Raw genomic sequence first — 26,105 nt, forward strand, 5'->3', positions numbered from 1 at the left:
CTTTCCATTTGTTTGCACAAGACAAATTTGGGCTAAAAAACAGAGCTGGCACTTAATGTCATGAGGTTGAGGACATTCGCTTAATTAAAATGTTTAGTGCAAAAGGAACAGGATTCTACAGGGCTGCAAGTTGCAGCGCACTTGCTCCTAGATTTCTCTACTAACATATTACCATGTGTGGTGTGCTGAACTTAGCCCTTATCCTGTAAGAACACCTGCCCCAGCATCCTCCTGAAGTTACACATTGCAAGAGACAATTACTAATGGCAGACAAGCAACACTTAGGACCAGTTTGTCCATCGCCAAAAGTCTTCACATTGTGGAACTTTGCAGGTCGTAGTTTGAAAATCATTGCCTTAGAGCTGATGTCAAAGAGAGCCTTTTCTAACTTACCATATTCACCTTTTATTTCTAAGCCTTCTTCTCAGGTGCTTCCTCTCTCCATCGACACCATCATTATCCAGTCTACTGAGCAGGTACAAATCCTTGGCATTATCTTAGATGCTCCTTTGCTCCCCATATTGAATGCTATCAATTTATGTAACTTCTTTCTGTATAACATTGTGAAAAACACCTCCTCCTGCTCCCTGCTCTCTCTCTCTCTCTCTCTCTCTCTCTCTCTCTCTCTCTCTCTCTCTCTCCAGTTAAAACTCTGGTTCATCTCTCTGGATAGGATGGAGATGGGCAAATTGTATTCTGACCAGCTAAACCAAATGAATATACAAAACATGTTATATAACATATGACCATAAAATTTAATGAAAATTGGAATACCATTGATATAGCACCATACAGCCCCCCCAAAGGAGACCCAGGAGAACTGAGAGATTGGAAGTACAGTGGTGCCTCGCAAGATGAAAATAATCCATTCCACGAGTCTCTTCGTCTAGCGGTTTTTTTGTCTTGCGAAGCATCCCGATTAGCGGATTAGCGCTATTAGCGGCTTAGTGGCTATTAGCGGCTTAGCAGCTAAGCGGCTATTAGCAGCATAGCGGCTTAGAAAAAGGGGAAAAAAGGGAAAAGACTCTCAAGACATTTTCGTCTTGCGAAGCAAGCCCATAGGGAAATTTGTCTCACGAAGCACCTCGAAAAACGGAAAACCCTTTCGTCTAGCGGGTTTTTCGTCTTGCGAGGCATTCGTCTTGCGGGGCACCACTGTAACTTCACCACCTTGGGGACACCTCAAGGTGTAGGGGAGAGAGGGAGAGAGACATGGAGAACCTTCACAAAGCCGGTAGCTGAAGCAAAAAAGGAAATCTTAATATTGTGACCTGACCCATTGTGGTTTCATTTAATGGTCCACCATTCAAATGTAGACATTTAGGTACATTAAAGGTTTGACCCTGATGAATTATTTGAGTTCTATATTTTTCTCTCCTACCCATCGCGTCTAACCTTCATCTCCAATGTTAGCGACCCAGCATGTTTCAACACAGTAGTATGTACGCTTTCAATCATCATTATAAATGAGGAGGGGTCCTCAACCCAGGCGCTCAGCCAGATTTACTAAAACTTTCCACGAGGAAAGCCTTTTGTTTTCCCCTCCAGAGCTCCTAGACTAGGCCAAGAGAGAGGAAGAGAGGGAGGGGAAGAGAGGAGAGGGAGGGCATAATGGGGAGCTTGAAATCCACTCTGGTGTGTTGACAGTATTACTGGGCTTTGCAGAATACCTGCATGTTGTTCTAATGACATCTGGACTACTGGAAATCAGTGAGCACACTCAGAAGTTTTTAAAAGGCATAATTGTGGCAGCAGCAGACTAAACTTAATGCCTCGAGAGCCAATCACTTTAATCACAAAGCTGAGGTGCATGAAAAAGGATACATTTCAATGCAAGAATAATTCTGTCTGGTATAGTTCCTGTTCAAATAAACTATATGACCAAATCATGTGCATTTCAAATTTATATATAAATTTGAAATACATATAACACCCCTGCCCTTCCCGAACATATGGTGTAGAGGCAACAGAATTTAATATATGCTGCATAGGAGAAATATGGACACGTCAGACATCTAACAGTTCGACAGAGTAAGCAATTCATGGGAAGGACATTAGCAATAGCTCATATTACCTCCATAAGTTACAGCTTTTACTGCAAAAGTTATTTTTAAGAGACACCTTTAAAACGGCTGGTTAGGCTGCAGCTTTCAATAACACTTTGCCTGTGGTTTTACCTTTTTTTACATACTTATGCGAGAGTTTAATACTCCCAATTTATCTTTTATTTTTTTAAGAAAGCCATTGAAATGTATGCATTCATGGGCAAAGTGCTATAAAACTCACAGCTGCACAGAGACAATTACAAGGGGCAGAAGCTGAATGGCATCGGGGCAGGGGAGCGGATGAGGTGTTTTTGATGCCTGCTGTCAGCCATATATCAAAAATCCAGGTACCTCTTGGTTTAGCATCTCCCTCGCTCTCTACACCCATCCACCCAGACAGACAGACAGAGACAACCTAATGGGCAGGGAATCTGTGGCTCTCCATTTGATGTTGGATGACAACTCCCATTATCCCTGCCCATTGTCCTTAATGTTGGGGCTGTTGGAAGCTGGAGTTGAACTACAAAGGAGGCCCATAGGTTCCCCATCCCTCTTACAGATAAGACCATCCAAGCAAGCCTTCAATTATAAAGAAAGGGGGGGGGATACGTAGTGCAATGAAAAAAAACAGCAACAAGCATTTTAGTTCCCAGATTCCATTTCCCAAATTTGTTTCAAATTTGTTTCAAGCTCTGACTTCAGAGACAACTATGACACTCAGTTTGTACTGAGGTGCTGTGGGTGGGAAAGATCATGCCTTTTGTCCTTGATGGGAATCAGACCAATGGGCTGTTGTAACAGGGCCTTCTCAGCAGTGACCATGCAATGATGGAATTTATTTCCTATGAACATCAGGCAGACCCTACCTCTTTGAAACAGGTCTTGGAGACACATTTCTTCTCTATAACTTTTAATGCAGGGTCATAAATAGTGGATGCTTATTGGATGGTGGCCAAACTTTATTATTGTCTCTTTGCTGGTTTTCACTTTATTATTGAGCTTTATGAGTTGGATTTATATTGTAAGCATGTTGTAAGCTGTTTTGTGGAGGACATCTCTGAAAGCCAATCATAAATCCCTTAGATAATTAAATTAATGTTCCTCGGGTAAAGGAATATTGTGGGGAGATGATCAACAGTGCTTAAACCAATGATTTTCAGCACACATTCTTAGAAGCAACTTTCATTGGCTTCACAGATCTTACTTAAAGTATGTGCATTTTAGGTAACCTTTTTAACATTTGGTTTTGTTTAACATTTTGGGAAATTGCTTCCCATTAAGAATATCATTCAAATGATCACACCTTGGCTTAGTTACGCCAAGATGTGTATGAACCTTTCACATAAACATGCAACCTCTTTAGTTCTTACTCTGCTGTGTGAAATCTTTAAACCAGGAAGTCTTGACTAAAGCAGAGATGCCCATTTTGGCATGAATTGGTTACCAGCTCCCAAACAAGCCAAGATATTACACCAACCTCAAACCATTTTTTTTTTAATACACTGGCTTGATCTAAAGTATAACCATGGTTTCTAGAGGTTGTGTCCAGTGAAGTAACTGCATGAGGAGAAAAATCTCTGCTCACATGACATAACTTCCCCTCCTTCATCTGTGTGCTGAAGCAGATTCGTGGGTGTGTGTAGTGGGGAGGAGAAGGAGATGTTCTGTTGAGCAAGACTGTTGGATTCAGCTCCTGGTTCGGACATGATGTGAATCTATAGCTTATTCAAGGTTTCCTGATTTAATTGCAGCTCACACAGAATTATCTGAGTGATTTATTTATTTTCTGAATTCATAGGCTGTCTTTTAGGCAAACCTATGAGTTGTTCATCCAAAGTTTAGATGGAAATAAGCCAACATTAGTTAAAAGTTAATATGCTTAAAAAAAAAAAGTTTAGCACATAAATGCCTCTGGTTTGAAAAGCTATTGTATCTTGGTTGCTGGTTTTTTCCTTCAAAACATTATTCGTTATCAGTGCATTCAATGAAACACTGACTAATAATATCTCTTAGCATAGAAAAGTTGGACCATCGGTTACTTTCCAGGAGTTTCTTCCTGTTGGTGCTGACTGTCACTCACAAAGATAACATTTCTTGATAACCCCCATTAATTTCTTTGATGTTTTTAATGGTAGGAAATAACTTCACAATTGAATGGCATTTGCTGTAGGAAATGACCATCCTTTGATACTGAAAATGACCGATTTGACTTTGCAAATTAGGAACAGTTAGAGAGTTTGCACATACTTTGCAAGGCACAAATTTTATTGAAAGTTGACATTCTGCTAGTGGCCAAAGAGCTGCCAGCTGTAAGTCAACCACAGGGAATACTCTGCCTGATTGAAAAATGTCCTACAAACTTTGAGCCATTTTAGAAATATCTTACAGAAGACAGGTGGTGTGGATTCTATATGCATAATCTAAAAAAAGAGAGCCAACCTTCTGGTGGAAGATTCCAGAAAGAGTGCCATTTTCCTGCTTTTAACTTCACCATTTGAAAATAAAATTAGCAAAGGAGAATTTTGTTTTTGAAGGAAGGAATGCATTGAAAAGTGTAAGGTAATCCTCAGATACCTTGATATAAAAACATGCAAAACCAAGGGTTTCCTTAGGATTTTTCCTTTTGATTAAATTAATTGCATGATTAAAATTTGCATTGTCCGCATGAGTGCCATATTAATTCCAGTGGTGGAGAAGTTTGGTATTAGTCATAGAATATATTTGATTGAGTCAATTACTTTTGGATTTCCTCCCCCTCAGATCTGTAACATATCTGAATAGGTTGCTACACAACCAGATAACATAATATTGCTCAAGCTTAAAAGTTCAGACTTTTAATCAGAATTCAGGAGAAGAATTAATAAAGTACTTCATTTTTTAAAAAGTCATTGCTTTGCCCCACAAGACAATCATATTCATAGTTTAAGTGGAACAATTACTTTAAAATTGGGATCTGTTCAAAGGTCTTTCTATACCATGGTGCATTTATATAACGTTTTGTGTCACTGAAGTGGGCTTCCTCTTACCTCGCTGTAAAGCAAGCAGAGTGAGAGCTGCTTACACGCTCTACGTGGCTCTTGCTTTGCTTGCTTTACAGCGAGCTGGGAGGAGCAAGGCGGGATGGACGGGAGCCATGGCTCTCATCTGCCCCTCCTCCCAGCTCGCTGTAAAGCAAGCAAAGCAACAGCTGTGCAAAGCGGGATAGAAACCGTGTAAGCGACTCTCACTTTGCTTGCTTTACAGCGAGCGACGGACGGGAGCCATGGCTCCGGCGGCGGAGGCATCCCTCAGCTTGGGACTGCAGCGGCAGCTGAGGGATCCTGCTGCCGTCCAGCGCATTCGTTCCATAAGATGCACAGACATTTCCCCTTACTTTTTAGGAGGAAAAAAGTGCGTCTTACGGAGCAAAAAATACGGTAAATAAGGCCCAGTTCATATGAACTACCAGGGCTGTAAACACCAGATCACAATTCAGTGAGTTAATAAAATTCCAGATTTTGCCCTTTATTGCTCTGAAGGAATAAATCTCTTGGAGTTTGACAAACTCATTGTAGCATTTTAACACTGCAGTGGTGCGTGCAGTGTGTGTATTAGCCAGCTACACATTTACAACAGAAAGTAAGGAAACTGGAGATGTGACTGGTGAAGCCGCCTTAACTTCAGATGTCGAAGAGTGAAAGTCACGATTTGATTTATAATTTGGACTTTTCTTAGCTGAAACAGAGCAGTTTTATCACTTAATTCCAGATAGCAGGCTTGCGCATTTCAACCTGCAGGATATGACAGGCAGTGGATCAATTCCAAATCAGCTCTCAGTGCCATTCTGCAAGCCACTGGCATCGATATAAGCCAAGACCATATGGTTAAGATTATTGCAATGTAGCTGTTGGACATGTGGATACTTCGGCAATGACTAACAGCATTTAAATGTTTAGATTATGCCCTTTCATTATTGCTGATGACATTAAAGGAATCTTTCCCATCCAGTTGTCACTCGAGCAAAATTAGGCAACACTCCGCAAAGCTGTTAACGGGCAGCTTCCCCCATCAGAACGTTTCAGGAGGTTAAAAGAACTCAATGGCACATCAAAATGGCTGAACATAAACCTCTACATCTGCAGGAGACTTACCATCGTCCAGGTATAACTGGTCCAATTCCTCGCGTTCTCGCTTGATCGTTACAGGAATAGGGGCCAAATTATGATTATTGTCCTCATGCAACTCGGGCAACGGCAGTGGCTGATTTGCTGGAGATTCATTTCTTTGAACATTCGGCAGTTGCTGCTGACCCATTACGGATGAGCGAGTTGGACTGCAGGACTGCAAATAGGTTGGCTCTTGGGTTACAGATGGAACTGGAGAGGAGGGACTGTTGGGATAGAGTGTTTGTTGGTAACCAAGGGAACAGCTACTGCTCAGATGTTGACTCACCTGCGGCTGCAGCATGATGTGAGATGACTGATCTGGAGAGCTTGGATGCACAACTATAGACCTTGGCACTTCCTGTATGGCGGGGACACCTCCAACCGTCTGCTGAAGTCCTAGGTGGCTGTGGCCTGGGTTGGTGATGCACTTGTAAGCAGGAGAGGAAAGATCATGCAGCTTAGGACTTGAGCTGGGAGACGATGACATCACAGCATTTCTCTGCTGACAGGAAGTGAAGCCAGTCACAAGGCACGAGCCAGGATCAGGAGGCATCATGATCTGCTGGCTGTAGTATGGCTTGGAGAGAGGGCTTAATCCTTGGTTCCTTGGTCCACAGGTTTGAGCAGGCTCATAGTCGTCAGTGGGTTCTGTTTTTATAACTGGAACTGTTGAAAGAAAAAGAAAGTGCTTTAAATAAACACAGAGTTGCACATTGGTATGATCAAGTTGGCTTGTGGCTAGGATACCCTTTGCAAAAACAAACAACGTCTTGAATAAGACTCTGTGTGTCCTTTGCCTGGTTCTCCCACCCCATAAAAAATATGAATGAGTCATCCGCACAAGAAAGTCACAGCTGGTTCTAATATTGAAAAAGACTATTTTCTTTGGACTCTCCTCCAGCTCTAATGTGCTATAAAAATCTATTTGCAAATAGCTGCGCTGCAGTAGAAGCTCTGGACCCAAGGGCTCTATGGATTTGTAGTAATCAAAGGAAATTTTTTAACTTGGATGTACTACCACATGTCTACTGCTACTGATGGCCCATTTGATAGATGTCTGCACAATGGGTAAATTCAAGCATGGGGATTCAGAAAAGGGGCTTCCAGAGTTCACCAAAACAAAACTTCAGGAAGAACGGCATGCTTATGAAAAATGATGCATTTAATCATACAGCTTTTTTCTTGAACAAGCTAGAATCTGACTTTTCTTTTTTAAAGCAAATACAGTGGAACAGGGTCTACATATCATTTTTATAGCCCACAGAAGAGCACACCAATATATATATATGGTATGCAAGGAACATCTAGATCACGGCTTACTTGATTCAGAAAGATAGAAACTACCCTTTAAAGCCCTTGTCTACATTCTACTATGCAAAAACAGGCTACCTTCTACTTGCTCAGTGAGGCAACAGCTCCTCCCACCACCACACCTTGTGGCTGTACTTGCTAATCAAGCAGAAGTCACAGTTTCTAAAAATGCTGGGGAGAGAAGGCTGAAGGGCTTATTAAAATGATGCATACAAAAATATTCATTTTAGGAAAACTTTGCACCAAAATGCAGATAATTTTGTGGTGACATTTTTTTTTAAAAAAAGAAGCAAACAGATGCAGAAATGTGGTGATCAGGAAACCGAGCAAAACCAAAATTATCAGATTCATCCACCTTTAGACATAGCATCAGCCAAAATTACATTAGAACCTAATTTCTGCAGCAATGCTAGCTATAAATCAGTGACGTCTCCAAATGGTGACATCACAGCAGTAGGATAAACACAATGAGCTCCTGTGTGGACACAAATGTGGTAAGGGTCATTTAAGTTTTATAAACTGAAATGAAGGCTCTGAATGAGTAAGATATTAACACATCAAACCTTCACAAAACCTTGCTGAGGGAGGACAAGTATGGTTGGTTGTGTGTGTTTTTTAAATGAATTTGGAAAGGTCAGTTTGCTGTGATATTAGAATCCAGAGTTTCTAACATTTATCTATTCTGGTTTGTAGCTATTATAATAAGTACGAAATATGGCACATACCACAAAATACAAGGCATTCAGCTGCCATTCTTCTAATTACCATATTTTTCACTCTATAAGACACACCTGACCATAAGATGCACATAGTTTTTGGAGGAGGAAAACAAGAAAAAAAATATTCTGAATTCCAGAAGCCAGAACAGCAAGAGGGATTGCTGTGCAGCAATCCCTCTTGCTGTTCTGGCTTCAGCGATAGCTGCACAGCCTGCATTCACTCCATAAGACGCACACACATTTCCCCTTACTTTTTAGGAGGGAAAAAGTGCATCTTATAGAGCAAAAAATACGGTAATTGGGTGACTGCTGTTAAACAACAACCAAAGGTTCTGTGTTGTATTAAAGCCTAGTTAGATTATTGTAATCAGAGCTGTTTTAGGCAACATAATCAGTTGTGCATGCTGCAGTAAACCAGTTAGTTGAGACGTAAGATGTCACAGCAGATTTTCTGGTCTTCCTATAAAAAGCCACGCAAATGCATAACGAGACTTTATTGGCTCTGACGTATGTACTTCTATGGCTCACATCTACACAAAGTGTTATCCTGTTGGGTTATTCTACTAAAAACTCAATATTAAGTATAATTATATTTCCAAGTAATTCAAATTACTCAGTGATGTTACAATTCTCTTCTGTTTCCAAATAATTCAGTTATTCAGTGCTTTACAATTGCCGTTAAAATGTTTGGCTGTTCAACAAACACCAAAAGAGACAGGACACTGTCAAACCATGGGCATTCAAGTTCTTCCAGAGGAAAACCCTGGGGCCTCCAATTTTCTTATGTGGAACTAATGATGCTAGAACATGAATTTTCTATCATAATACATTAAGCATGCAATTCTGAAAGAGGTAAACTGAGGCCAAATTTGTCTTTACTTCTAAAGAAGATTCTTGGACACAAGAAACACTTTACAGCCCCCTCCTCCAGAGCATCAACAAAAAAAATGTGTTGCTTTGACCACTTCTTCATGGTTTACCAAATGCTAGTTTTATTGGTTTGAGAACACCGGGAAGGGATGGAGCCAAGGCTGAATGAAGCACAGAGAAGCAACTGCCCATTATACTTTAGGGAACCCAATATTAGTTTCCATTGGGTGAGTGTTATAAAGAAAAGAGTGGAAGTGGAAGGGATGAATCTGATTAAGATCCAGAAAACAAGGATATTCCAGTTAGCAAGCTTTTTTGCTGGGAGGGGGGTCCTATGCCTTTAACAGCTGCATGATAAATCGGACTTCAGCAGGTGAAGCTATTCCCATTACTGCATCTCTATGCCAGAAAATTCTTTGTCTGCTGAATCCATGCTTGCCATACAGCTGTTGAGACTAACTAGTTCTGATTATATGCTTAGGATGAACTGCATGCTGTCCTGTGATCCAGCATGCAATTTACTACCTGATCCAAAAGAAGCAAAAGATTACCACGAATGCATGTGTGGATGTGTGCATATGCTGAAAAACAGTAAAAAATACAAAATGAATGTGAATGCCAGAAGAGGCTACAAATGCTAAACCAATAAATTCTGTTATTAAAAAGGATTCCAATACATCCACAGGGTATCTGTGAAGTGATATGATAAGTGCAACGTCTGGAATGCTGTCAAGCAAATCCCATAAATCCTCCATTGTTAGAGACAGTGGCATAAATCCATTAGGGAGATTTGGTTCATGTAGTTAAAATCTTGAGTCAAAAGGAAATGTCAGTCTACCCTCCAGTTTCAACTATGCAGTTTTACTCATGAAGCCACACCGTGGAACATTCAGGGTTCTTCAACAGGTTGTCAAGATCGGTGCTAAAACCACTGGATAACACATGTACTCTCCATCTGCAGCAAAATGTAGGAAGGTATCCAATGAAGTTATACTTAAGAGTAAAGGTAAAGGTAAAGAGACCCCTGACCATTAGGTCCAGTCGTGACCGACTCTGGGATTGTGGCACTCATCTTGCTTTATTGGCCGAGGGAGCAGGCGTACATGACTAAGCCGCTTCTGGCGAACCAGAGCAGCACATGGAAACGTCGTTTACCTTCCCACCGGAGCAGTACCTATTTATCTATTTGCACTTTGACGTGCTTTTGAACTGCTAGGTTGGCAGGAGCAGGGACCGAGCAATGGGAGCTCACCCCGTCGCGGGGATTCAAACCACCGACCTTCTGATCGGCAAGTCCTAGGCTCTGTGGTTTAACCCACAGCGCCACCCACGTCCCTTATACTTAAGAGTAGATGCACTGAAATCAATGAACTTAAATTAGTCACGACTAAAGCAAGTCCAGTTATTTCAGTGGACCTACTGTAGGATTCAGCTGGACACAACCCCAACTACTTTACTATTGTTTTTAACCCTCTAATCAGTGCTACAAGCCAATAATCCACTAACATTTCCACCACTGTGGATTAACTACATAACTGAAAATATATGATAAAATTGACAGGATTGCCAGCAATATATCCCGACTTAAGAGCTACCCTGTTCTCATCACTGCAGTTTGTAGACTAACTAGTCAACAAGCTTCTGTTGCTTTTAGAAAAAAACTAATGGCATGATCTGATTTAATCAACAACAACTGTATAGTGACTAGCGATATGTCAGAATTTTTAAATGTTTGATTCCTAATATGAAAGTTGCAATGGAGGACAGGGGTCAACCTTTACATGCATTCATAGCAATTGTTTCCCAGATCTGCTGCTGCTTTGGTGCTTTTTTAAAAAAAAACAGTTGAAAGTGTTCGATTTCAGCCAATCCGGGAATCATGGTGTGACTGTGACAACTACATGGTATCACATAACAAATAAGTTGGGCTTTGTGATACTGCCAATGCAGTTGGAGTTAGATATTTGGGCTACTCGGATAGGACTACATTTCCCCCTAAGGACTGTGTTTGCTGATTTTGGCTTCCTGGTCCAGCTCTGCTCCTGGGTGTCCAGGTAGCATCTATAGCCAGGAGTGCTTTTAATCCATATGAGCTTATATGCCAGCTGCAAACTGGGGAAAGAAAATATTGCTGCTTATAGCTACCAAGTTATAATATGCTTTATATAGGGCTGCCTCTGAAACACTTTTGGAAGCTGTAGCTAGTCCAGAACATGTCAGATAGATTATTAACCCAGACCTGCCTCTTTGATCATATTACATCTGCGTTCAACGTCTTGCATGGACTTCCATCTGGTTTCTAGACACAATATGAAATGTTGGTGCCTGCATGGTTGAGGTGCAGGGTATTTGAAAGATAGCCTTCTCTCATATGAACCTCTCCATGCTGCAGTCATCACTTGAGGTCCTGCTTTGTGACCCTTGTTTTCCAGTGTAAGGTAGGAGGGGAGGGGGCTATGGAGAGAGCCTTCTCAGTCATGGTTCCCAAATTCCGGAACTCTCTTCTCAGGTTGGACACTTTGTTCCACTACATAATATGCTGGGGAAATTGAAATTCTCCCCCACAGCTGAAGAGTTCTCTGAGTTCTCTCATTTTTAATATCAGATTTCTGTCCATTTATCCTTTGGCATAGAAACTGATCTGTCTCGTCTACGTAAATGGTTGGCAGATTGCATTGTTGGCAGATGATGGCATATATCATATTAGAGGCTGTGCAGGTGAAAGAACCCATAATTGTGTGGTTCATGTTGTTTAGTCCCATGATAAGAGTGGAGAGCTAATACTGCTGTTTGTAGCAAGGGTTTGTTCTATGGCTTATATGATTCAGGATGCACATTAGGTTAAGGTTTTACATTTAAAAGGCAGAGCAATAGAAATACTTACAGAGGATTCATGAACAGGACCTGGAATCTCTAACAGGTTTCTGAATTTTCCAATTGCATATACATTATTATTTTCATAACATCTTTCTCCCATTTTAAATTTATGCAACATGCATTTTTCAAACTGTGTATATGATTTCTCTACATCTCCACTTATACAGTGGAATCTAGAATATATGCCAGGATTTGCATGGAGTTAAGAGTCTAGCTACAAAGCTAAAATATTTCTATTGTCCATTAACTGTGAATTGTTTAACTACATTCCAGAAATTGCATTTAGAAGACATCTGAAAGCAGCCCTGTATAGAATATGTTTTTTAATATGTTGAAAGCTCCCAGAGTGGCTGGGGCAACCCAGTCAGATGGGCGGGGTAAATACAATTGTTGTTGTTGTTGTTGATATTGATGAAATAACATATGGGTATATTTTAGTCATCTTTGATATCAAGATTGTAAGACTCGGGCCCTTTCCCCCCTTTGCCATCCGACAGCTCTGCTAACCCAGCAAGGTTAAAGAGTTTGCTCAACTGAGCATGAAAGTTTAAAGCAGAAACATCTCAGGAGAGAAGCAATAAAAACACAGATCTGTGTCACAATAAAGGAAGCTGTAATATATTGCATCTTGGTTTTACTACTTTCACCTAGTAAAAATAGCTTAATATTTCAGTTTAGAAAGTGAGCTAGCAGTGGGTGGAGGATGCAAAAAAGAAAAGAAAAAAGCAGCGTGGCTCTTAAATACCACTAGAAAACTATCACTATAAATAGTCAATGAATAATTATAGACACTGAACAGGCAACAGAGCCCAACGCTAGCAGAAGTGGTCAATAACCACTATTTGAATTGCACCCAGTAAGAATTGGGCCAGTGCAGACCCAGACCATGTCATGATATGGACAGCTGTGTGGTTGCATGCATACGTCAGCAATTCTGAATTGCATAGTGGTTAAGAGGGTGAAGGTTTCTGGCTGAAATCTCAACTCAGCCATGAACTCACGTGGTTGCTTTTGACAAATCACTATCTACTAGTTCCTCCCTGATCCCGTCCCTATAGCTACCGTATAGCGCAGCAATAGGGAGTACTGAGCCCTTAGTAAATGATACGAAGCAGCACTCTTCCATTTAAAATGGCTTTTTGCCACCATATAAACAGAGTGGCCTGATACCTATTCTCAGAATTGTGGACAGCTGGGATCACATTTAGAAAAGTTAGGATGCCACAACCTGAGAATTGGCCCAGCCATGGCTGTTTATTTTGAATAGCATTTTATCAGTCTCTTCATGAGTCTGTCATGGTTGATACTGTTTGCATATGAGGAAAAAATGGTTGCAAGATCCAACTTTAAGTAGGCCCATCACAACTTGGCCGCTTCCTGCTCAGTTGAAAGATAGAGAGTTGACCACTTTGTCCAGCTTCTCAGACATCTTTGGTGATTTTTCAGGTCTAATAATGCTAACTTTATTTATTCAATAAAGTATTTTCATAAACTTTCTGAGTTTTTAGTTCATTGTCCTTGCTTCCTGTCACAAAAGTTTTAAGCCATAAAACCACCGCTGAGAGGGCATTGATAGGAAATTAGAGAGTGCTGTGACACTGAGATTAGAATATCAAATGGATTGAGCCAGGCCCTCAGTATTTAATAAAAATGGACACTGCCAGAAGGGATTACAAGCAACTGAAAAAGAAAGAAGCATTGTTATCTGGAAAAATATATTTGGCAGTCTTTTAACTGACACTCATACCATTGGCATGGGTTTTAAAGCAGAGTGAATGGTTTCACTTGGCCTTAAATTTAAGTTTTAAAACAGATGTTGGTTACTGAAAGTACTATAAAAAATTAGGAACCAATTCACTTTCACATTGGTGGATTTTAAGAGAGTATGATCTAAAATTACTCATTGCTATTAGTAGTAAAACTCCTGTCAATATGATGGGTGGCAAACGCCAAGCATCATGGGAGGTAGCGTCATTTGTTTTGTTTTTCCAGTACATGGTGCTAGAGCTCACTTGCCTTCACTCAGTTCAGCCCAGAAGGACTGGGCTCCATTGGGTCAACAGCAGAGTGTGGTGAGGTAGTAGGAATGCCACACCTCCCCACTATACAGTCCTAGGGACTGACGCTTAAACAATAATGGGAAGATACAGGCTTCTGCCATGTTTAGACCACACAGCCCTTCGTCAAAGACCCTGCTGCCATGGTGAAGCAAGTAAGAAGACTCAGAGAATGAGGCCTGTTGTACCCTTAATCTGCACTCTGCCAACATCATAGATCTTTGTGCTATGGAGCACAAAGGAATGGCCTGCATGATATGGGCCGATGATGGAAAAAAACCTATCCTCCTTTTTTTCTCCTCCCCATTGTGTCAGGATCAGGCCTTGGGTACCCTTGACAAGACAGAGTTTGGGCAGGTGGGAAACAGCCCTTTGTTGTAAAATGGCTCTCACAGGCTTTGTTTATCCTACTCAGAACAATGCTTGCTAGATAAGTTGCTTTTCCTATTTTGCAGTTGGGAAAATGAGGTTGAGAGATAGGAACTTGCATAATTTCACCCATGATCTGAAGGCTGAAGTAGGACATGAACTCTTATCTTGCAGATCCATGGTCCATTGTATATATTGGAAGTCACATTACCTCAGCAGGATTAAAACGGATAACTAGAAATCTGCTGCCTAAATCAACCACAGTTAATACACTTTTCATTTTCACCATAATGATCTGCAACCTTCACAGACAAATACGTATATCAAATAATATTTGGGTCCCGTTCAACCATCACAAAGGCGCCCCACAGTTAGCAGGGCACTGCTGTATATGATTATGGTTGCTATTTTCACATTCTCTTTTCCTTGAGTATATTTTGGCTCCAGCCCTCAAGCCACTTCCTCTGGAGCAGCCCCAATGACTTCTGTGGGAATGTCTTTCTCTCAGGAATTGTATGTGTGTATATGTATGTAGGTTTAAGGATTATAGCCTTTTGATTCTGAAATATGGATTTACCATATTTACAATAGTATACCTCTTACACCACGGAAAGGTACAGGATGCTGTTCCATTCGATGTGATGTTAAAAACTAGGACTCCCTTTGAAGTAGAATGAGGTGAAATTAAAACGGCAGGTAATTTTGTTTGAAGAATTTCAGGTTTTGCTACAGAATTTTCAGCACAAAATGTCTTCTCCCCTCATGAAATCCATAGTATTTATTTGTTCAGTAAGCAAAATAATTTCTCTGCAAAAACATGACACATGTGCACACACAATGGGTAGTCTGTCTCCTCTTTAAAACAGCCTGCTTTATTTTCACCAATGAGGCCTAAAAGAAAATGTTTAAAATAATGTTTTGTTTTTAAAAGATGAGTGAATCAGTTGATGAAACAATGGCTTATAAATAAGGTCCATGAAGCTACTCGCATAACTTTGTTACATTCTGGGGTGCAGTAACAAACAGGTGTTTTTGTTCTTTGCCAAGGCTGACCTCTCTATTTCCACTTAGGCCTGATGAGAAGGGAAATGGCTGTGGAGGTACAATGTCAATATATTCTATTTCCTTCTTAGCTCCAGGTTCTATGAGTAGCATCTATTCCAGTGTTTCCCAAATTTGGGTCTCCAGCAGTTTTTGGACTACAATTCCCATCATCCCTGACTATGGGTCCTCCTAGCTGGGGTTAATGGAAGTTGTAGTCCACAAACAGCTGGAGACCCAAGTTTGGGAAAAACTGATCTATTCTCTACATTTGATGCTACTCAAGTAGTTCACAGTGGTAGTGGATTGTGAGAAGAACAGACATCTCAATGAGCTAGAGGAATTTTTGTTGTGCTCCTGGTATTATTTTGCACCAAAATTAAGTCCTACAGAGAGGTCTACTGAAGCAACAAAATTATTATTTTTTTTGCACAAGACATTCCCCTGCCTGCCCCAGATTATTCCACACATTGACATATCATCAGTTTACTATTTGAAAGAGTGCTGCACAGTTATTATAATCATTTTGTTTTGCATATTTTTTTAAAAAATAATACAATACTTATTCTCTGCAGCTTGAAGCTAGAAATATGTTGTTACCATTAGCAGGAAGGTAGGTGAAAAGCTGGTACTGGCTTCTCTTTCTCTTTCCATTGCAGACATAGAAATTAACTTGGACGGGACTTGTAATTCTCTGATTGCGGAACGGTGGAATCTCAATCACCAATGAAGTCTAAAAGAAAATGTTTTAAATAAAGTTTTGTTTTGAAAAGATGAAACAATACAGAAGGTCCACGAAGCTAGTCACATTCATGCAAAACTTTAGGGATAGGCCTCCAGAGCTTTGCAAGAGTATTTCCTACACATTTGAATTTTCTTACAGTGTCCTGTGCCATGGGTAATCCGAGCAACTCAATGAGAGGGTTTTTGGTTTGTTTTTGCAGTCATGCATTTCAGTACAAAATGCACCTGATGCGAATATGTGTGTATTTATTTATTGCTGTATATACTTAAGAACATAAGAAGTGCCTGTTGGATCAGGCTGATGGCCTTTCTTGTCTAGCATCCTGTTCTCACAGTGGCCAACCTTATGCAACACCGCTGTCTCCTCCTGTGGCTTCCAGCACATGGTATTCAGAAGCATACAGCCTCCAATTGTGGAAGCAGAACAAACCCATCTTAGCTAGTTGCCTTTGGCAGCCTTATCCTCCATGAATTTGTCTCATTCTCTTTCAAAGCCACCCAAGTTGGTGTCTCTAACCACTTTTGGTGGGAGTGAATTCCATAACTATCTGTCGTATAAGTACTATGTTTCATCTGCCCTGAATCTTCCAACATTCTGCTTTGCTGGATTACCAGGAAAAAAAATTCTCTATCCATTTTCTCCATGCTATCCATAATTGTATAAACATTGATCATGTCGACTCCTACACATCACAAAATTAAGATAACTGCAGATTTCAAACGGATTGCTGGGTTCTGCTTTGCATATTGTGTCAGAAAGTGTAAATTTGTTAGATTTGGCTTTAAATGCATATTGACTCAAATTTCTCATCTATCCATAACAGTCACTCAGAGTGTCTCTCCCACATCCATACACAAACATACAGTGTGTGCACATTGTACTGATATTATGCTAGCTGAGTGATGAACATGCACACACACACACACACACGAGAGAGAGAGAGACATTATGATGTTTCTCAAAGGGGAGATACTTACTGGCTTACACAACTCTTTGTCAGTTTTGGCTTCCATTTCCCACACGTGATGACCATCTAAAAAACAAGAACAAGAAAAGAAGTTGTCTAATTCTACACCGCTATCTATTCACAGGTGTCAGAAATGAAAAGGGGATCTCCCTTTTTGAGACAGCCTTAATTTAATATCGCACAGAGAGGATGAAGTTGAAACAGGCACGTTGCTTCTTTTGTAGTTTTTGATTCTCCAATGCAATCAGCCTTCCAAGATGATCCTAGCAAACATTTCGCAGGATGTACAGGAAAGACAAATTGCAGCAATAAAAGTGCTAGCACATTTGCAAAGCTAAGCAGGATCTGGTATGGTTTCAAATTGAGTGGGGGACCACATGTTGAGATTCCTGCATTGCAGGGGATTGGACTAGAAAACCCTTGGGATCTCTTCCAACTCTATGATTCTGATGGGCCATGGTGGCTGGAGCCAATGGGAGTTAAAATCCAACAACATCTGGAGTGCCTTTGGTTTCCCCATCCCAAGGCTACAGTGTTGGACTTAGGAGAGTTGGCTTCAAATTCTTATCCAGCCATAAAGCTTTCTAGGTAACTTTGCGCCCGTCATGATGATCCTTCTCTCTCTGTAGATAACCTGTGCCCTAGAACTGTTGTGGGCATAGGAAAGAAAAGGAGAAACTGGACATGAGAAGTCTATTAAGGGCAAAGGGCACAGACTAGATCCCACTCATTGTTTTATCAGAGCTGAAAATAGGATAGAATGAAAATGCTATACCTAGAACCGTCTGAGCTGGTTAAGAGTTTGTAGTCCTTTCAGCTTTGTAAATGAATTACCAGAGCTTCAGGCTTTTTCTATGTTCAGTCTATTCTGAAAGATTAATTACTTGAATTGGGATTCTGTTTTACAGTTCCTGCCAACTCATCAAATCTTTCAATTATTTTTTACAGTGCCATTGCTGTATATTACTTTTCCTTTTTTCCCTTTTAGGCTGATTACAAATGTGTGTCTGTTCATGAAAGTTTTTTAGGTGTTACGTTAAAGGAAGGGGTTGTATCGAGTCCTTTGACTATCTGAGAAATAGCAAGAGTTAGTGTTGCTCCAATACAAAATTCTCTTGAGACTGTCCAGACTTTAGCTGCTGCAGAAAAGTTGAGGGGAACAGATGACTCAATAAGAGTTAGTGACATTTCATTTAACAAAAACATAAGGAGGAGAAACTGTTATGAAGCAGAGACCAAAAAGCAAAGAATTAAAAAAGCAAAGAATTAAAGAGAGAGAAAAAAGCAGGCAATTCCTCATGTTACGTCTGGTGAACCAAGAGGGAAATCTCTACACCCACGGACTGGGATCAACTCCAGGAGAGAAACCTTAGAGCACTACGTCAACTTCTTACAGTAAACATGTTTTGAGGGTTTATCTGGATCAGCTAATTTTGTTTTGTTTTTTTAAGGGGGGGGGGAAAGTTGGGAATGGATGGAATAAATTTTAGGGGTCTCAAAATGCTAAAAGACTTGCTTATACTGGAGAAAAAGGTCTTATGTCAGTACAACATTTGCCAAGTATCCTACCCAAGTATGCTAGATGCCGTCTCCAGTCAGAATGTGCCGGAGGAGTGAGGAGTGATACACCACAAAAGTTTCCATTGTAAGGCTGCCACATCTGCATCAGCCTGGCTGACTCACAGCCGAAGGCAACTCCCTGCCTGGCCGAAGTCCAACAAAAGTACACCAGAGCAATTTATACCTTTCCAAAATGCAAATAATTCAAATTACAGACATAACATAAAGCTGAAACAGACACATTTCAGGCATTCCCTTTAAAGTTTAACTCACTCAAGTGATTCTCTCCAAATGGACTTTGTTGTTGTTGTTGTTGTTGTTGTTGATAGTGTGTGTAAAAGAAAGGGAGACGGAAACCTAGCAAACCACTCATATATGCTCCTCTCATCTATCCCCAGAAACTTTTTTTTTGGAACACATAATGTTTCTTCAGTGAGGTGTTGTTACTTTCTGTACTGGAGCAATTAATCTAATATCTGACCCTTTAAAAACCTGGCATTAAATTTGTTTTGATTTCTTTCTTTCTTTCTTTTACAGTTTAACTTTTTGCCCAAAGGCTTAAACAGCATTTTCAAAACTGAATTTAAAAAGATGCAGATAGACAACTGAAATAGTTCATAGCTTGCCTCTGAACGCAAAATTCTTGAATTGTTTGCAAACAGATGAATTCTAAGATTATATCCATTGTGGGATTGTTGCTGACACTGTGAAGCCTATCATTAGTCTCCCTCTCTCTTTTTTTCTTTAAGGGAAACAGACTCACTAAACAGCAGTCAAGCTTTCCTGTTTATACAGCTGAAAGGGGAGTGGGAGGGAAATCCCAGAAGAAGCAAAGGCCACTGATATAATTTGAGGCTTCCACCTTCACATTAATGGGCTTTCAATAAAAGGCACTAAAGAAAACAATGCAGATGAGGTGTGCGTTCACACATTCACTTCTATATCAAAGTCCCCACATTTTAGTGTGTGTGCTTTCTTTTCAGCACACATGTGAAAGGGTTAACAGGACTTGTGTTTCTAAAACATGTCTGTGGCTGGTTTTGTGTTGGCGCAATACCAAAAATAACCACAATTAACTCTTTCGAATGTGCACTTGTGCATGTTCTAAAGAACAGCACACCGTTATGAAGAAACACAATTATTATTTTTTGCACGTGAGGAGACTAGGTGGCCATATCCAAACAATGAGAACTGTTTACAATTTTAAAACACCACCGCCAAACCCTTGCCATGTTTCCTTGCGGCATAACAGATAGGGAAGTTTCCACAGGAGGATTGAGGTAAATTAGTTCTCTTGCATGAAGGCAAGAGCTTCAGTCAGAAACTCTGGCATTTGGGGATTGATAACAGTGGTGGCCAATTCTGCACACCTACTGCATTACTATATAGGCTGGTTTTGAATTCCTAAAAATATAAGCGGGGTTCTGAAACGGAACGGCTGAGCACTGAATGAGCCTTTGTAACTCACTCTGTATCAACTGCTCTCTACGGAGTTAAAAAGGAAACTCTGCAGAAGTCAAAAAGTAAAAATATTCCAAAACCATTAGGGAATTCCCTGCAGCATGAGTCACAGAAACGGCTTCCCCACCACACCCATCTAGAAGATTTCCACATAAAAAAGGCATTGTGGGCTTGTTCTAACACAGCAGCAGCAAGAGCAAAAATATATTTTGTATATCTCACCACTTCAGTTATTTCTATTGAGATATTGTTGCTAATTTTACTTAGCATTTTTCTCATTTATTAGAGTCTGTGGGGAAAGAGGTTTCAGAGGAAACAGGCTAAATCCTTGAATGAGTGCCATGGATTATGCTTCAATTAAGATGAAATAATATATTTAATATGAATGCAATAGGTTGTGCTTCAGTTAACGTGAACATAATTAGTGTGCATAGTCTTACCAAAACCCTTATCCCATTCTTAGTACAATCACATTAACTATGGTTTGTTGGAAACATGAAACATCAAGCATGGATTATTAAACTATATTGTTTCAACAAACCATAGTTAAGGTTAAAGATTAAGGTTTCAATGTAATGTGATTACCTGAAATTAGAAGCCAAGGCAGCAACACTGAAAGAGGAGAAGAGATTGCATCCACCTGAAGCCTACTCATTCCCATCAAGACAGACCATCGACTAGTTGCTATATGAACACAGCACTTTTAGGCCTAATTTCAAGACAACATAGCCTGCCTTTATTTCTCAAAGATTTAGATAAAATAATTGCCTGCAATGTGGCTGAGTAGTGATGAATTTATAGTACCAAATTATTAATTAATCTGTATGTATAGCTTCCAAATTATTAATTAATCTGTATGTGACCAGTGGCTTTCTACGGTAGTGCCAAAAATTGTGGAAACCCCTCCTTTAGGAGATTTGTCAAGCTCCTACCCTTCCAGTGTACAGGTAGGAACTTAAACACATTTATTTAAGCAAGATTTTGATGCTTAGCGATTGTTGCCTCTTCAAGTGCTTAACATGTTTTACCTTGCTGCTGTTGTACATCTTGATTTGATTTAGTATTTGTGTGCAGTTTTTCCAGCAACAAAGGGGAGCTTAAAGCTTTATTTTCTTTCAACTATTAGGAATGGCTATTTATGTTTTTTGTGGGTTTTTTTTAAGAAGCTTTGTGGATATTTGCTACAGAAAACAAAGTAAAAATATCAAATTAAATAATTCATTTTGCTTAATTATGTTTCTCTTATTAAATTTTGGGGTTTGAATTCTGCTGCTGTTGATCTAATACTTTAACCACATGTTCAGACTTCAAACTGAGATTATTGGTAAATACCCTAATAATCAAGGGTCTTATGAGGAACTTTTAAGGGGTTGACTAGATGGCCCTTGGGATTCAATATGACTTTAACAGATTGGACAACTGGGTCCAAACTAACAAAATGAATTTCAATAGGGGCAACAGAGGAAGGCAACCAAGATGATCAAGAGTCTGGAACCCAAGGCTTATGAGGAATGTTTAAGGGAATTTGTTGTGTTTATCCCGGAAAGAGGAGATTGAGAGGAGCTATGATAGCTATCTTCAAATATCGAAAGTGCTGTCACATGGAAGATGGAGCAAGCTTGTTTTCTCCTGCTCTGGAGGGTAGGACTCAAACCAATGGATTCCAGTTACAAGAAAGGAGACTCCAGTAAAACATCAGAAAGAACTTTCTGACGGCAACAGCTGTTCAGCAGTGGAACGGATTCCCTCAGAAGGTGGTGAATTCTCCTTTTGAGGAGGTTTTTAAGCAGATGTTGGATGGCCCTCTGTCATGGATGCTTTAGTTGAGATTCCTGTATTGCAGGGGGTTGAATAAGATGACCCTCAAGGTCCCTTCTAACTCTATAATTCACTGAAAAAGTAAGTGCAAGGTGGTACCTACAGTTTACAGAGGAGTATAGGATGTTTCAATATGGATCTGGCGTAAGTAATCTCTTTTCTCACAGGTGAGATCTGAGTGCAGCGTAGGGAACAAAGGTGAACAAACGACCCCAGAAGGAGCATGATGTGTCCCCCACCAATGATACTACCCCTCTCCAACATCCCATACTTCCCATTGGACTACAGCTCCCATTATCCCTAACCATTGGCTGTGCCAACTGGGGCTGGTGTGAGCTGGAGTCCAATACAATTTGTAGGGCACCATGTTTCCTAACCCAACCAGAGCAAAATTGGGCTGAGGTGGCTCTGAACATCTGCCAGGAGTGTAGGAGTGTGAGTGTAAGAGACTCTGGGTATTTTCTTTTTTAGGGATTTGGGGATTCTCCCATTTTCTCCCCATTAATGGTCCACCATTTGTTTGGGGTTCAACTCTGCTGGTATTCCAGTAGAACTCTGGGGTTTGAAATGCCAATAATGGATTGTGTGTGGGGGCGCACACACCCTATTTAGTAATGGCCGCTTATCCGTTTCCACGGTGAGTGGCAGTTGCGGCCCACCACAGCACCTCAAAAGCCCACGGAGCCTCGCCATGTTGTTTTGTGACCATTGGCTCGCCTCCCTGGTCACCATGGAACATTGTGGGCACCGCTAGACCCTTTGTTCAAATTTAGCCAATCCGTGGTGGCCTGGGAGGCAGGGCTTGGGGAGTGGATCTGAGAAGATCCAGGTTCAGCACGACCAACCTCACTGTAAGGTTGTGAAGCTAAACCGGCATGACTTCCCCCAAATAATTCAAGGAGCTGCAGTTTAAGGGTGCTGAGAGTTGTTAGGAGACCCATACTCCCCTCCTAGAGTGACAATTTCCAGAATTCCCAGTGAAGAAGGACAGATTGTTAAACAATGATGATGGTGATAATCTTATTATTTGCATGCCACTCATCAGACTGGGTTGCCCCAGCCACTCTGGGTGGCTTCCAACAAACCACTCTTGGATTGTGGGAGAAGGGGATTTGTGGTTCTGTGAACAACTTTCAGCACCCTCAACAAACTACACTCCCCAGTATTCATTGGGGGAAGTCATGTCTATTTAAAGTGCTTCAAATGTGTGGTGTAAACTACGCCTGTAATCCTAAACATACTTGGGAGTAAGCTCCACTAAATCCAGTGCGGTTTATTTCTGTGGTTTTTTTTAAGGTTTTTTTTTATTCTAATCTTTATAACCCTCTTTCCTGACTTCCTCACATCTCCCTTTCCTGCGTTCCCCTTTACTCAATCGAGTTTAGCAGCTCCTTGCCCTTTTTCAAATCTTAATCAATATTATACATTCCAACCTGTTATGTCCTCTGTTTTCCCTTTCTTTAAAGATACATTCTTACATATTCTTTATAATTTAATCCCTTTTCTTAAAACATTTTTACATATTTCTTTTTACTATGTCACTGGTGCCATATTTTCTTTATGTCCAACATCATTTTAACATTCAAACATTTTACAATGTTTTTGGAGATATTCTTTGAATTTCTTCCAATCCTCTTCCACCAACTCTTCTCCCAGGTCTTGGATTCTGCCAGTCATTTCTGCCAAGTCCATATAGTCTATCACTTGCATCTGCCATTCTTCCAGAGTGGGCAAATCTTGTGTCTTCCAATACTTTGCGATGAGTATTCTTGCAGCGGTTGTAACATACATAAAGAGTGTTCTATCTTTCTTTGGCACCAATTGGCCGACAATGCCCAGAAGGAAGGCCTCTGGTTTCTTAGGAAAGGTATACTTAAATACCTTTTTTAGTTCATTATAGATCATTTCCCAGAAAGCCTTAACCTTTGGGCATGTCCACCAAAGGTGAAAGAATGTTCCCTCAGTTTCTTTACATTTCCAGCATTTGTTGTCGGGCAGGTGATAAATTTTTGCAAGCTTGACTGGGGTCATGTACCACCTATAGATCATTTTCACAGTGCGGTTTATTTCTGAGTAACCATGCATAAGGTTATGCTGCAAGGCTGTGATTCTAAGTATGCTTATGTGGAACAAACCGTTTGAAACTGTACACAAGTATCTAAGGGACATATTGACCTTAATAGCCCTCATCGAAATACTGTATGGCAAGACTCGGTAACAGTGATACCGTCTTATGTGGATGGCATGCATCCCATACTATCTTTGCCTTTTCCTGTGCTGCAGCGTTAGGAAAATCTGAAATGTATTTCCTACCAGCGACGTCACAGCTACTGTGTGCTCGTGAAAGGATTCCGCACTGCAATGGTTCCATCATCTGATTAAACTCCCTGCTAAAGATATCTCTTTCTGGTACGTGGCCAGGGACCCCTTTATAAAACTAGCACCACTCCCGGAAATAGGGACAAGTGACCTTTCCATTAACTCTTGTGCTCCAAACTGTACAATTCTCATGTTTCTAGCCCCTCTCGATGGCAGAGGCTTTCCAAGCGCCTTGCAAATGAGCAGACACAGAAATGGATGCAGCAAGCAAGTGAAATGGGTGTGGTGGACTCTGAGAGATAGGCAGCCGCACAAAACAACATTATGCAGAAGGCATGTGACTGAGGGATATTCTCCCACTTAAGTTTATTACGTGAACTGCAGCTTGACTACCAATCTGAAACTTGACCCTTTTCTGGCCACTTGCCCCTCAAACTGCGACTGCTGCTGGCAATGGAAAGACCAATGGAAAGATCTCGGAGAATGTAAGATCTTTTACCAAATGGAGTTCAGCCAAAAGTCTGCTCACTAGTCTCCACGTCTCATCTCATCGGAACAGACGCCAAACCTTGAGCCTTCAAATGCTGCAGTGAAAAACGAAATGTCTACAGAAGCAGAGCTCACATCCAAAGGCCCTTCAAGTATCTGAGGGACGTGTCTGTTTCAGGACCAATTCCTGCCCCACTTATAGTAATCTTTTTCCTGAAGAATCTCCTGATCCCCCTGGACAATTCTTTTAAAAATACAAGTGATATAATTCAGCTAAACTACAGGGCTATGTGAATAGTCTAAACTGCCCAAACTCAGTGACGACTTCTTATTCTGTACATTAAAAGATGCATTAAAGCCTTCCACATTCTAGGAATATAATATAGAAGTGGCAACCTTCCTGCACCTAACTACCCTGCATTTCTATGAAAACTCATGGGATTAAATACAAACGCTTCCAGAAAATATAAAGCAGGCTATGTTGCTTGCTAAAAGCAAATGTAGAAACATATTCTCCATGGGAAACTACCAGGAATATGATTCTCAATACAGATCTTTCCCCCGGCAGCATTCCTATCCCCCCCAAAAAATAAGAAAACAACAACAAAATTAACTCATATCCCATCAAAAACTCATATGGAAGAGCAAGGAAGAAATGAAATTGGTGCTTCTTCCAAATAAAACATTATTTAACAAAATGTCTGTTTGTGAGAAACTTATGAATCGATCCTGAAGGCAAATTAATATAATTGTGCATGTGATTATAGACGTCACTTGATTAGTGCAATGTGTTCTACTGTTGTGATGAACCATCCTTTACCCATCACATTGCGTGCAACAAAAGGTGAGCCAAGCAATTCCAAGCTTATCACGTGTTTAATGGTGTGTGCACTGATTGTGTCAGATCATCTTGAAGATACTCTGAACAAACATGGAAGTGCTTAAACTGGGATGTTATAAAGCCAGGGATCTCCAGCCTTTTTTTGGGGTCTGCTGGCACATCTGCAAACTGGATTAACTGTCCTGGGCACTGCACACACCAATTGTACACTCAAACCAATTATATTGGCTACAATAGAATGCTTCTTGGAAGTCTAAGCAGGAAGATTTATTGGGTGCCAGGGAAGAACTCTGCAGCTGCATGTATGTTCACGGATACCACACAGGTGAGCCCTATATAGGCCTTGACCATCATAGGAAGCTTGATTCTCAAAAGGCATCCCTCAGGCATCCCTGAGATGGCTTTTGAAATGATGTCTGCCATTTTTCTCAACTATGATTCCATAAATTGGATTGACAGGGTTACCTACGA

The 26,105-nt window shown here is 40.6% G+C and overlaps 1 protein-coding gene across 3 annotated transcripts in view; it reads right to left on the bottom strand.

The window, feature by feature from the left end:
* Window positions 1–26,105, bottom strand: part of NFATC1 (nuclear factor of activated T cells 1) — a 131,286-nt gene that overhangs the window by 29,526 nt on the left and 75,655 nt on the right. For 2 of the 3 annotated variants that reach the window (XM_079983765.1, XM_079983767.1), the window contains exons 7-9: window positions 17,157–17,212; window positions 16,035–16,167; window positions 6,176–6,856 (exon numbers count right to left, since the gene is read on the bottom strand). In XM_079983765.1, coding sequence (XP_079839891.1) covers window positions 6,176–6,856; window positions 16,035–16,167; window positions 17,157–17,212 — 870 coding nt within the window. The remainder of the gene's footprint in view (window positions 1–6,175; window positions 6,857–16,034; window positions 16,168–17,156; window positions 17,213–26,105) is intronic. The other variant, XM_079983766.1, reaches the window with a different exon arrangement.

Source organism: Podarcis cretensis (assembly GCF_951804945.1).
Source record: "Podarcis cretensis genome assembly, chromosome: 7".
NCBI classification, from domain to species: domain Eukaryota; kingdom Metazoa; phylum Chordata; class Lepidosauria; order Squamata; family Lacertidae; genus Podarcis; species Podarcis cretensis.